The sequence below is a fragment of the Polypterus senegalus genome, chromosome 2 (genome assembly GCF_016835505.1).
Source record: "Polypterus senegalus isolate Bchr_013 chromosome 2, ASM1683550v1, whole genome shotgun sequence".
NCBI lineage: Eukaryota > Metazoa > Chordata > Cladistia > Polypteriformes > Polypteridae > Polypterus > Polypterus senegalus.
Window position 1 is genome coordinate 279,899,148 of NC_053155.1, and position 13,446 is coordinate 279,912,593.

General features: G+C 35.9%; 1 protein-coding gene across 2 annotated transcripts in view; it reads right to left on the reverse strand.

Moving 5' to 3' along the window:
• Nucleotides 1–13,446, reverse strand: part of arrb1 (arrestin, beta 1) — a 297,593-nt gene that overhangs the window by 85,719 nt on the left and 198,428 nt on the right. For both annotated transcript variants that reach the window (XM_039745638.1, XM_039745637.1), the window contains exons 3-4: nucleotides 13,052–13,082; nucleotides 5,041–5,101 (exon numbers count right to left, since the gene is read on the reverse strand). In XM_039745638.1, coding sequence (XP_039601572.1) covers nucleotides 5,041–5,101; nucleotides 13,052–13,082 — 92 coding nt within the window. The remainder of the gene's footprint in view (nucleotides 1–5,040; nucleotides 5,102–13,051; nucleotides 13,083–13,446) is intronic.

Below are 13,446 nucleotides of genomic sequence, written 5' to 3' on the forward strand. Positions count from 1 at the left end.
AATTTGGTGCAGGCCCAGAACATGTGACCCAGTGAGGCTGGGGCTTGGTTGCAACGTCGCAGGTTGGATCATGCCCTGGAAACATTTTGAGAGTTTTAGTCGAGACAGATGTGCTCGATATATAATTTTGAGTTGTATAATTGTATGCTTTGCGCATATGGAGCTTGAGTGAATTCTCTGCATTGCTACTTTCCACTCCTTTTCTGATATATTAATTGAGAGGTCATTTTCCCAGTGTCCTCTTGGATCTTTGAAAGGAAGGGATTGTAAAAGGATTTTATATATTGTAGAGATGGAGTCTAACTCCTTGAAATTGAGCAATATTTTTCCAGCGTGGATGAGGGTGCAAGATGAGGAAAATCTGGAAGGTTCTGTTTAACAAAGTTCCTGATTTGAAGATAGTGAAAGAAATTTGTAGCTGGAATGTTAAATTTGGAATGTAATTGTTCATAGGATGCAAAGACGTTGTCTATATAAAGATCTCTAAGCAAGTTAATTCCAAATTTTTCCAGATATTAAAACTGCATATGTTTGTGAGGTTGAAAGAGGTGGTTCTTTGCAGGGTGCCACAGAAAGAAGCTTCTCCGTCTTAAAATGCTTTCTACATTGGTTCCAGATTCTAAGTGAGTGGAGCACAATTGGGTTATTAGTGTATTGCCGATAACGTGTGTTTATTGGAGCACAGAGCAAGGAATACAAAGAAGTACTGCAGGATTTTACTTCTATTGCGGTCCATGCCTGTGTATGTTCTTCTATTTGTGTCCAGGTTCTTATCGACTGTATATTTGCGCCCAGTAATAAAACTGGAAGTTAGGTAGAGCCATGCCGCCTTCTGCCTTTTGTCTTTGTAGGGTCGCTCTTTTGATGCGTGGATGTTTAGAATTCCAAATAAATGAGGTTATTGTTGAATCTAATTGCTTAAAGAACGATTTATTAATGTATATTGGTATGTTTTGAAATAAAAAGGAGCTTAGGAAGAATATTCATCTTAACAGTGTTAATTCTTCCAGCTAGTGTGAGATGAAGGGTTGACCATCTATGCAAGTCTTGTTTAATTTTTTCCATGCAGACGACGAAATTTTGTTGATAAAGAGCTTTATGTTTACTTGTGATGTTTACCCCTAGGTATTTAAACTGTTCTGCAATGATAAAAGGAAGGGTGTCTAATCTAATAGTATATGCTTGAGAATTCACCGGAAAGAGTACACTTTTATTCAGATTAATTCTGAGACCAGAGAGCTTTTGAAATTCTGTGAGTGCTGCTAAGACTGCAGGCACAGAATTTTCTGGGTCCGATATATACAGTACCATGTCATCTGCATATAATGAGATTTTCTGTTCCAGTCCTTCTCTGCTAATCCCCTTTATCTGATCAGTATTTCGACAATGTATTGCCAGTGGTTCAATGGCAATTGCAAACAGCAGTGGTGACAAAGGGCATCCTTGTCTTGTGCCACGCTCTAGTTTAAAGTAGTCTGAGCAAATGTTATTGATGCAAACTGAAGCTTCTGGGTTAGTATACAGTAATTTAATCCATGCACAAATGTTGGGCCAAACCCAAACTTCTCCAAAATAGTAAAAGGTATTTCCATTCAATCATGTCAATGCTTTTTCTGCATCCAATGATAATAATATTTCTGGGGTGTTTGATTTAGTTGGTGAGTATATTACATTAAACAGGCGTCGAAGATTTGAAGATAAGTGTCGGCCCCTAATAAATCCAGTTTGGTCTTGTGATATTACTGAGGGGAGCACTTTCTCCATCCTTCTAGCTATGATTTTAGAGAGTATTTTAACGTCGTTATTCAGAAGTGAAATTGGTCTGTATGATGCACATTGTAATAAGTCCTTATTTTGTTTTGGAAAGACAGTGATTAGTGCTTGGCGAAAGGTTTGTGGAAGAGATTGGTTATCTCTGGCTTCTGTAAATGTTGCTAATAGGAGGGAGCTAGCTGAGCGGAGAATTTCTTGTAAAACTCTGCAGGGTAGCCGTCAGGGCCTGCTGCTTTTCCACCTTGGAGTGACTTTATAGCATCCAGTAATTCTGATAATGACAGAGGTTTATCGAGTTCCTCCACACTAAAAGCGTCAATTTGTGGTATCTGTAATTTATCCAGAAATGCATTAGATTGTATATTGTCTTCTTTAAACTCAGTAGTATATAGGGATTTATAGTAGTCTCTAAAAGTGTACATTATATTTTTGTGTTCGATGATTTTATCTCCGTTAGTGTTAGTAATTACCGAGATTGCGTTATGCACATCTTGCTTGTGAATTTGTTGCTAAAAGCTTATTAGCTTTCTCTCCATGTTCATAATAATGATGTCTGGATTTGTAAATTAGTTGTTCAGTTTCTTTAGTTGTCAAGAGGTTTAATTCTGAATGTAGAGCCTGCCTCCTCTTATGTAGAGTCTCGCTTGGTAGTCTGGCATGTTCTTCATCTATTTTAGTAATTTCGCTTTTATCTCTGCTACTTTCTTCGCGGATTTATTTCTGTGGGAAAGATATGAGATAATCTGTCCTCTTAAGAAGGCCTTAAGAGTTTCCCAGAGTATTCCTGCAGAGATCTCAGGGGATGTATTTGTCTCTAGAAAGAATTCGATTTGTTTGGATATAAATTCAGTACAATTCTCGTCAGCTAATAGAAGCGGGTTGAGGCGCCATCTGCGGGGTGAGTGTATGGGGCTTAGTAATTTCAGCTCCAAGATCATCGGAGCATGGTCTGAAATAACAATAGCATCGTATTTACAAGATTTAATCTTAGGCAAGAAGTTATTATCTATAAAGAAGTAATCAATCCTTGAGTAGCAATGATGTACTGGTGAGTAGAAAGAATATGTTCTTGAATTTGGGTTTAAAAACCTCCAGGGATCTGATATGTTGTGATCAGTTATAAACTTTGTAATTATCTTTGCGGTGTTAGTTGCCGTTCCCCTGTGGAGGAAGTCTTATCTAAAAGTGGATTTAAAACACAATTAAAGTCCCCAGCCATTATAAGTTTATGAGTGTTCAGATTGGGAATGGATGCAAATAAATTTTGTATAAATTCCTTATCATCAACATTAGGTGCATAAACATTTATCAAAATCATTTTACAGTTAGATAAGTCTCCCATGACCATCACATATCTCCCTTCAGGATCCAATACTACATCTGATGCTACAAATGGTACTGTTCTATGTATGAGAATTCCCACCCCTCTAGTTTTCTTTGTAAAACTAGAATGGAACATTTGACCAGTCCAGTCTTTTTGCAGCCGGAACTGATCCTTACTTAGTAAGTGGGTTTCCTGTAAAAATACTATTTACAGGATTTTCAGACCGTAAATGTAATTTACAATATAAATATACAAATGAAGTGCTGTATTTGTATATCTTTCTGTTAGATAACGAAGGATTGGATAGTTTACTATTTTTTCCATGGTACACTTGTACAATTTTTTAAATGATGTAGCTTTCCTTATGCTGCCCGTTTTCTCAATAGGGTTTTTTTGGGTGATCTGGGATCCTCTAAGAAATGCTGTGGATTGCCTGAAAGCCTAAAAATCAAAATTGTGGGACAAGACAGACAGTAAAAAAATGAAAAAAAAAATGTTATAGTCTTATAAATTTCTCTGTGCCTATTTCTGCAAGAAAATGTAACAGAGTACCATAAGATCCTAACAGGCAGGACTGGAAGGCTGCTATATGCAAGCAGTTCACAGGGTGGTTGGCTTGAAGTGACTTTGAGGCAGCTGGCTGGGTTAAGCTAGATATCTGAGCGTCAGCAGCTCACTGGCCAGGAAAGAGAGCACTTCCTTTAAATCAGGAGAGATCAATAAGGGGGTAGAAAACCTCTTAGAGAGCAAATAAATCAGAAACCTCATCAACGAACAGTGCTACATTGACTGCTGATACAATAATACAAACAGAATTCAGGTTAGTAACAGCATCAGATTTGGAGACGTTTCCTGTGACCCATGAAAATGGGAAAGTGAAATACTCAGTTTTGTGAGGCTCTTAGAGTACAGTGCTGCTGTAAATTGTTCAATAAACAAACTTGTTATTTCGATGAACTTGTGACAGTGCTAATGACAGGATTTCAATACCCAGTAGTCAACAAAAGTACACAAGGGCTGATGGGAGATCAGCGCGTACTATAATAGACATGACATTCAGAGGTAAAAAGTCAGAATGGAGTTGCAGCAGTTTTTGACAGACAGAATCAAATTGCATATATGTAACAAAAAGTGGATTTTCTATGAAATACTGGTGTGATTTTTGTTTGCAGATTGCATATCGAGGTATAATGAAATAATCTGTCTAAAATTGTATATCATAAATAATACCATTGTCCATATCTATTTTTTGTACATTTCATAGTACCAGAAGTAAGATTTTAGTGTTCAACCCTAATGACCTCTGGATTACCATGGGCTGCTTCACACACTGAATATAACCTGTCCTTAGCAGCACTAGGCAGAAACCATCAAGCAACCTTAATAGTGAAAATTCATACAGGAATAATTTTAGACCCTAGTTAACATACTATGCAGTTTGTTGAGAATATGGGAAATAAACTTGAAAAATTAAGGCAAATAAAAAGCCATATTTTATGTTCCACTGTCTGTGTGGGAATATCTCATAGTCTCACATAGGTCTGTACTGCACAGCTTCAATTTTAGCTCATCAGTTTCCTGATTCCCTTAACAAAAACTTTGAACATTCAGCGAAGTTTTAAATCTATAAAGGAAGTTCTTTTTAATGAATGTGTTTAAATATTAAAAAACATTAAATAACCAAATACATACTTTTGTAAAAATACCCATGACTGATTTAAATTGTTGACTCACTTTTTGGATTGCAATGTAATGTACAATATATTTTTTTGAGATGAAACACAAAGCATGTTGGTCATTTTATTAATAAACATGTTTCTTTTATTTCCCCTTTTTTAAAAAAAAAACTACTACACCACATTCAGAATCTCAGGGGCTCTCTCTGGGCAGGAAGTTAAAGAACATGTATTATGCATGGTGCCAGAAAATAAATTCATACTAACCTACAGGTTCTACGATGTCCACATGATCAACAAAGTCCCTTTTGCCAAGATAAACAGTAAGCTAAGATAAGAAAAACAAGGTTAGGATAACACTGCATACATTTTCAAATCCAAGATACCGTACATTTTTTAAAAGTGTTTCATTCTTCAAAAAATCCACACTATTTTCAGAAGATACCATTTTGGCATTTTTGTTAATAACCCAAGGCTTTGTTTAACTTAAATGATTTTTGTTTTTAACTTTGACTTCTTAAGATGCTTTTTAATGTATGTGTGTCATTATTTCTATGCTTGGCAATGATCTGTCAGCTGTAAACTGTTGATGACCAAGTTATCTTTGATGACAGATAATATTTCATATAATTTCTAAGTAACTGTAGTTATATGTTACTCATATGCAGGTTTTTTAAAACAATTCACCGAGAGGTCTAAGAATATATTGTAGAAAGACACCAGATTTCCAGGAGATGTTGCAAAGAGTTTCACATGCTATCTGGAATGACATCTCAAATATTCCCTTGATGGGAGGCCATAACAAAGGAAGACTGGAGGACTTGTTCATTGAAGTTACTGGTGCTTCAGATAGATTAGTAACAAGAAGTGAGTAATGCCCTGGCACTACAGATTCTGCGAGGGTTGCCTAGTGTATTGGGGATTAAAAAATGCTCAGAAATTAAAATATGCAAAGATTAAATGAACTAGAGTTAAGACAATGCAAAAAATACTTGTTTTCTGAAATGTTTGCTAAAATTTCTTTTTGCTGTTATGCATTTGTAATATCTAGAGTTGTTATAGTCATACTAGCCATGTGACATGTTGAAGACAGGTTATAAGTTTTAAAATATTTGTATCTCTTGCCCTATATGTGCCTTCAGTGCCTGTCCTTGATAACACACTTGATATGTGTCTTAACCTCTCTTGGCTGGCGCTCCCTTTGTTGAGTGTGTTTTCTGTAAATCCTGCTTGTCCGACTCTGTCATTTTGTGCCACCTTACTTGTCTCCTGTCCACTTTTATATTTCCCATCTTTGAAGGCAACTCTCAGCATGCCTGTCACTGTCGGATTTGCACACAATGCTTCCTATGCCTTTACGTCTCCTCGTATGTCTCGCACTTGCACTGCTTCTTTCAATCACATCACCAAAGCTAAACTAAACAATCAGATTGTCCATAGGGACTGGACACACGTACATACCTTAGTGTTTTATTACACAGATGTTTTAGAATTTCTCCTAATGAGCAGGTTTAAGTCTGTATTGGATAGTTTTTCAATAAGTTAGCATATATTCTTATGGGGCAATAAGTATTGTTTCAGGAGTCATGTTGTACTTTACAGATAAGTGCTTTAATATTTTATAAAACTTCCTCTTCCAGATTCTTTAGAAGATTGAGCTAAGTACACAGGTTGTAACATTTGTGTTGGGGACAGGAGAGAATGGTTACTCATTTTAGTTTAAAGGGTTTATGGGAGGAAGACATGAGGAGTCACATTAGATGACATTTCCCCCACAGGAAGGAGTGTGATGCTTCAACAAAGAGTATATGGTTGTTGTCATACAAAACCTTTCTTCATTCTTTTCTTTAAAAAAAAACATTATTTCACACAAACAAACACACATACACACACACACACATATATATATATATATATATATATATATATATATATATATATATATATATATATATATATATATATATATATTGCCCAGGCAAAAAGGTGCAACTAAACAGAAAAGGTTTGCAGAGCTTATACATCAACTAATGTCAAAATCTACAAGAAAAATCAGGGAATTTGAAAAAAAATATAAAACAAAACAAAAAGTCAAAGTGGTAAAAGCAGTGGTAAAAAAAGAAAAAAACACCCTTTTCCCCTTATTATGAATGTTTGTTCTAAAATTTTGTGCATTATTTTTAATTTTACAAGCTTTGATTGAAAGATCTAAAATGGTATGCGTGTCTACACTATAGCTATTCTTAAGTATTAATTTACTGCATAATTGTATTGTTTATTTATCTGTTTATTTCTGAAATATACCCCTGGAATTGAACCTATCCCAGCAAAACAAGGTACAAGGAAGGGACCAAACGTATCTGGGACGTCAGTCCATTGCACTGCACAGAATATATCCAATTAATCAGCTCCAGTCAAGGGGGAACATTTTCTGTATATTGAAAATGATGTGGTGTGACAAATCATACATTACAAGGCTGTACATGAACTCTGCATCTGCAGTATGATTGCTTGGTAATGTAGATTTATCCTTTCTTATGGGTCTTAGGTTGAAAAATGGAAAGAGAGTAAAAAGTAAAAAGACTTTGCAAAAAAAAATAAAAGACATTAGTTTGAAGTATGATAAATGTGTGCAATTTGTTATATTTTAAGGTATGATTTCTGTTTGTTCTTAACACAAATGAAAATCTAATGTGTGCTTCTAGTATAGTGTGAGTTATTTCTATTTGATTAGAGAAAATAATAACTGACAATAACTTATGATTAAAATTAACAAAAAATAAGTTAAATTAAAAATGACAAGGAGATATAAGCTTATATGCTGTATGAATTTTTATCCTGGTGAAAATTAATAATTAGTCTTTATCAGTGGCTATCTTGATATTGCCTTAAGCAAAATCAAACATTTATGCATCTTAACTGATGACATCTTCTTATAGTAATTGAAGTCATAGGAAATTAGTCTTATCATTAGTCTTTCTAATTATTTTTTACAATGTATGAGAATTGAATAAATCTCTGTTTCCACTAAAAGTTGTAACTGAAACATACACGCTACCTGTTAATTAAGTAAAAAAAATGGAAGTCCTAGATCTGAATTAATCTATGTGTCATGTCCCAGCTGAATCACCTCACTGCTCAATCTGTGAGTCATCTTATGAATAGCATCTAGTTAACATTCTGCTTGCAGCTCCATCACCTCAGGAACAGAAACTTTCTGAGCTGAAGCAAGTTTAGTCATTAAAAAAAAAATCAGCACAACAGTGTGCTGCATCTGAGGTAACATGTGCAGGCTATTTTCAAGTTATTAGTATATTGTTTTACAAGATACATCCTGTGTGTCCTCACAGCTCCACAGACCTGGATTCAGTTATTAATGTTAATCCAATCTCTGCATATATTACATTTCCAGGTTGTTTATATGTCTGTGTGTGTTTTTTCTAAATATCCTCATATCCGAAAGACCTGCATGTTAGATTGATTATCAATGCTGAATTTGTGTGGTTTTCACTGACCGACTATACAAGGGAGCACTGCATCAAATCCATTATTGATTCCTGCTGTTGGAATGAACTCTGACACCCATAATGAGAAAAGCAAGTTCTGCAAATGAGACTATGCTCTGCTATCTATTAGTAAACCTCAGAAATGATTTAGGGCACTGAATGTCACAAAACATAATAATTGTTAAAGCACAAGAAAAAAGATTTAAACCATCCTTCTCTAATATTTGTTTATTGATACTCAATCTTTTTATTATATATTTCACAATGAGTGGGTTCTATTGTAGTGGCCCTCATACTTAGAGTAAACCCAAGGAGGGCACGATATACAAAAACACTATATTTATAAGATGCAAATAATAGCAAGAAAGGGTAAACTTGGAGAGAGATCAAAAAGTGCAAAACTAAAAGAATTGGAGAGCAAAACCAAATCTGAGATTGCCTTAACCTCTGAGTTAAGTTAGTTACCACTGAGTTACCTTTGAGCTTACCCAGGGTGCCTTGTCTAGCTGCCCAATTTAAATGTGCTGAAACTTTCCTATTTACCTCCTGTTTTGTTCTGTGTTAAATGGCAAATCTTCCTCCAGCCAGATGAGCACTCATTCTCCTTCTTCTTCTTTGCATAAAAATATTGGACTTTGGTATGAAGATGGATATACACTCCTTCTATCTCAAATCCAGAATAGTTTGCTTGAGGGACACCAGGCTAGAACTCCTTCTAATGATTCCTGGTGATTGTGCCTTTATGATTCTGTCACAGGCCCCACATGGGCAGGTCTCTAGAGCAAGGTCCTGGCTGCCTGTAGCTTCTGAGGGAACTCACAGTCCCATCTTTTCCCTTCGGATACTATATGTCATCTACTAGTGAGGAAGTGTTGGCATCCCCCACTAACCTTACTTCACTGTCTCAACTAGAGGAGGAACAAGCAACCTTGACAATAGCTGGAGTGTCTGCCGCCTAGTGTCCTGATGGAGAATTGCATGCATCCTCCTTGCTATCTCTTCTTGTCACACACATGTTGATGTCTTGCCTACTTAACAGCTACAAATGGGGCATGTTCACCCTCCTTCTTCACTGGAATGATAACATATGCTTTCCCTGTAGATGCTTCCCTTTCTTTCGTAGGGTGTTGCTGTACCCCACCCGTGCCATTTATCAACCATTCCTGCTTGCCATTTATTTCTTGACAAGATCACCCATCAAAAATTTAAAGTCTTCCATCAAAAGCTAAAGTACTCTAAATTATCAAAAGCAATGGCTGTGTTAATCAGATCCGGTGGTTCCTATCTAGTGCTCTGAACATAAATCGATGTGTAGGTATTTAAAATGATAAAAATTTAGGTAGTCATTCAGTCGTAAACTTGCCCACCATCCAGGTTGGCTGCTGAGTTATGCCTAATAATGTCAGAATAAACTCCAGCTCCCCTTATCTCTATTAGAATTAGCAGCTTTGGAAAATGAATGAATGAACAGATAACATTGTACCGATTAAACTACAATATTAACATTAGTATTAAATGCACTGTGATATAGTAATAATAATAACTTATTATATAATGTAACAATTGCATAATTACATCAGTACTGTTGCAAATTCAGCCAAATGCCACAGTTCCATATTTTGAGGAAGCTTTTCATTTAGATAGGAAATATTGGCCATGTAGCCAGAATCTCTTGTGTCAGTGGTAAAGCTTCAGAATCATATCGTCACTAGATTTCCCTAATGCTTAGACTCTCTTTTTGAATGCATCACTTAATGCATGGGTCTCAGATTTAGTTCCTGGAGTGACACAGTAGCTACAACTTTTTATTCCAGCCATTAAGAAACTGGCTGAAACAAAAATCTGCAACCATTGTGACCCTCAAAGATCAGAGTTTGACATCCCTGGCTTAATATTTTAGCTGTCACTCCACTGTTGCTAACATAGCTGTAATTTCTCTCTAGTTCATTTTCCATCTGTAGATGCAATGGAATTTTCAAAGTGACCTACTTAAATACAGTTCCCTTAAAGACTTGGGATAAAACTTATGGCAAAACAGCACTGCCCACAACCAAACTACAGTATGTGATGGTTCACCTCTTCATTCCCACTGTACCGGAATCTCATTGTATGTGTTATGTAATGACAATAAAGGAATCGTATCATATGTCATCTTATCTTATCTTACTGAGGCTCCCACTGTTGTAAAGCAAATGAAACAAATTAGGGCCTTTGGACTCCCCCCCACCTCCCTTTCATAAGTGAGGTGTGAACCTTGATAAACAAAATCCAAAACAGCCTTTCTTTGGCTGTAAATCTGTTTCATTTTACCCATGAGGTCACTTTTCCACACAGAATCCAATAAAACACTACACTTACAGCAATACATTGTAGAGATGAGTCATACTCCAGAAATTTATTTTGTGAACACGGCTCATAGCCTTGGGTATTGCTGCATTCTGTTAATACCTTGTTAGTTAGCATGCAGGTTTAGTGCTTTACTCCTAGAATTCATTATTTTTTAATCAAGTTGCTGTAAGCTACAAATCACATCAATTTTACAACAATATTGTTTAGTGCTCTTTGATTACAATTATTCAAGAAAATTACCATTGCGAGTGATTATATTCACAGAGAAATTTTATTAGTGCCTGTGTGGTTCTGTAAATTAACAACAGACAACTTTATGTTATGCATGAGTCCCTGATTTATCTGATTTATATTACAGAAAGGTATCTGTGGATGTTCAGAGACAGCAGTCACAATTACTGTAGGAGGAGGTCTAAGCTAGTCCCTTATAATAATTGCCTAGGGTACAAGAAATGATCCTGAAAGTGCTTTTTGGTTATGGCTTAAAAGAGAATGCTGACCTTTAGGTAAAAAAGCTTTGATTCAGGTGCTCTAGTGGTGACAAAAGGTCAAAGATGTTAAGGGGAATGACAAAAGGTATTTATGAGAGTGTTTTTAGTCAGAGTGGGCAAGTGAGTTAGATACCCCGCAGGCAGTTAGGCAATAGCCTGTGTAGAAAGAAACTTAATGTCTGTCATGTTATTTATTGATTTTGTTGGAGACACATGGGATGGACAGGCATTCTGGCAGGTAGTCAGTAAGACAAACAGAAGGCCCCAAGAGTACAGAAAGGCATCCCGGCCAAGACAGGGAAGGAGGTCGCACCCAAACAAGGCTGACCTAAGGGATGGATGGACGTCCCAGCTGGACATGACTCCAGTGCCTTCCCTGGCCAGGACAAAGAAGAGGACAGAGAAGGACTGTCGCAAAGGGATATTTATTACCCCCAAGTGATAGATGACAGCAATTCTCCATATTGGTGCCCATTTGGGAACTACTAGTCCGGCACCACAGCCCTGCTGGGGTCCAGGGGTGCCGCAAAGAAGTGCTGCAGGGAGAGATGCTCCCTGCTGTGTTGAACTTCCGTATGACCCAGAAGTACTTCCATCAGTAAAAGGGACCAGACTCCCTTGTCCAGGCAAGTTGGAGCTGGGATAACGGAGAGCAACATTCAACTGGAGGAGGGTAGTGCGGTGGTGAGAGGAATTGTGGAGAGGTGATTGGAAGAGAGAAAATTCTGTGCTTTGTGCTTTTTACTTTGGAGAGGTATTTTGGTAATACACCAACGGCCACACTTGTATTTCATGAAGTGGAGCTAAAAGGTAACCTATACCTATTTAGTAGACTGTGTAATGCTGTATGCAAAGACACCTCTCTCCCACAAAGTAAAAATGCAGGCATTTACAAAACAAAGATTGTTAAAAACATACAAAGCACATGCAAACAAACATGCATCACATGCAAAAAGTAACACACAATGCTAAACACAAAGACATCAAACCTAGAAGCATACAAATAGATGTATACACTGTATAATAAAATACTTAAATGTTCTAAATATATAAATGAATAAATAAATTACTAGAAATGTATTTAGTATGTGTAGATGTGTGGCATAGTCTACCCTGCAAGGAACTGAATTTTGCTTTGCCAATGGAAATGGAGTAATCTCAGGCTGCCTGCCATGCTGTAATGGAATAATAAGACAAGGCATATTAGAAAATAATTTGAATGATTGAATGAAAGGAAAATTAAAATATTAGTACATTTTCCAAAGCTATCACCCAATACAACAATGACAGGCTGCCTATAAATGTCTGCTTTTTGTTAATCCTCTCTACCATATTCTGTCTGCCTCAATGTCTTTAATATAATAATTAGTCACAGGCTGGCATTGTATCAGTACAACTTCTATGTGCATTTGTTTGACTATCTATTTAACTGTTTCTTTTTCTACATTATTATATAAAGATCTTTTGTGTGAGTGTATGTTTGTTTCTGTTAATTGAAGCTTGCCAGTTACAGTTAGCACACTGTACCGTACAGTGTAATCTATTTATTTTTTTCAATATACACACTTTTTATGTATTTATTTTTTACTTACACACTTATTATGTCATCTAGTCTTAAGCCTTGCACCACACTTATCTCTTGTATCTTTCATTGTTTTTTTAATAGCTGTCTTTCCTCTTATATGGTTTCTGTAAAGAGGTTAAATAAATTGAGAAAATCCCAGGACTATATCCTGCTTGGATCCTTAAACACTATAGGTTTTTATCTATTGCATAATACTAAACAATCCTTATATTTTGAAGTGAAACTGAGGACTTTTGGTGCTGCTTTATCATCATTGTTGTTTTTGATCAAATGTGTTGGGTATTCTAATTGTGATGTGTGTTGATGCATAACAAATAGTTTCATAAGAAAAAAATAATTGATTTTACCTTTCCATTGGGACTTGCTTTCTTAAATACTCTGGGGAAAAAAGACAATGATTGGTAAGTGGTTTTGTTTTGGCATAATGCATAGATCTGACACAAAAAATATCAATATTCTGGAAAATAACATGTTAAAAACAGAAATATAAGGTCAAATAAATCAGAATTTTTAATTGTTCATGGAGCATTCTTATTTTACAGTAAATTGTGCATAACTCCACTTAGGAACACTTGAAGCAACACATAATTACACAAAACGTATTTAACATTGTCATTATCATATATTCATGGCATAGTATTCTTTTAGAGGTTAATTGTTTTTTCAACAATTGAATAATTTTCTAAGAACTATTAATCTAACTCAGGTCCCATGTTCTTTGATAATAGTAATTGTCCAGACA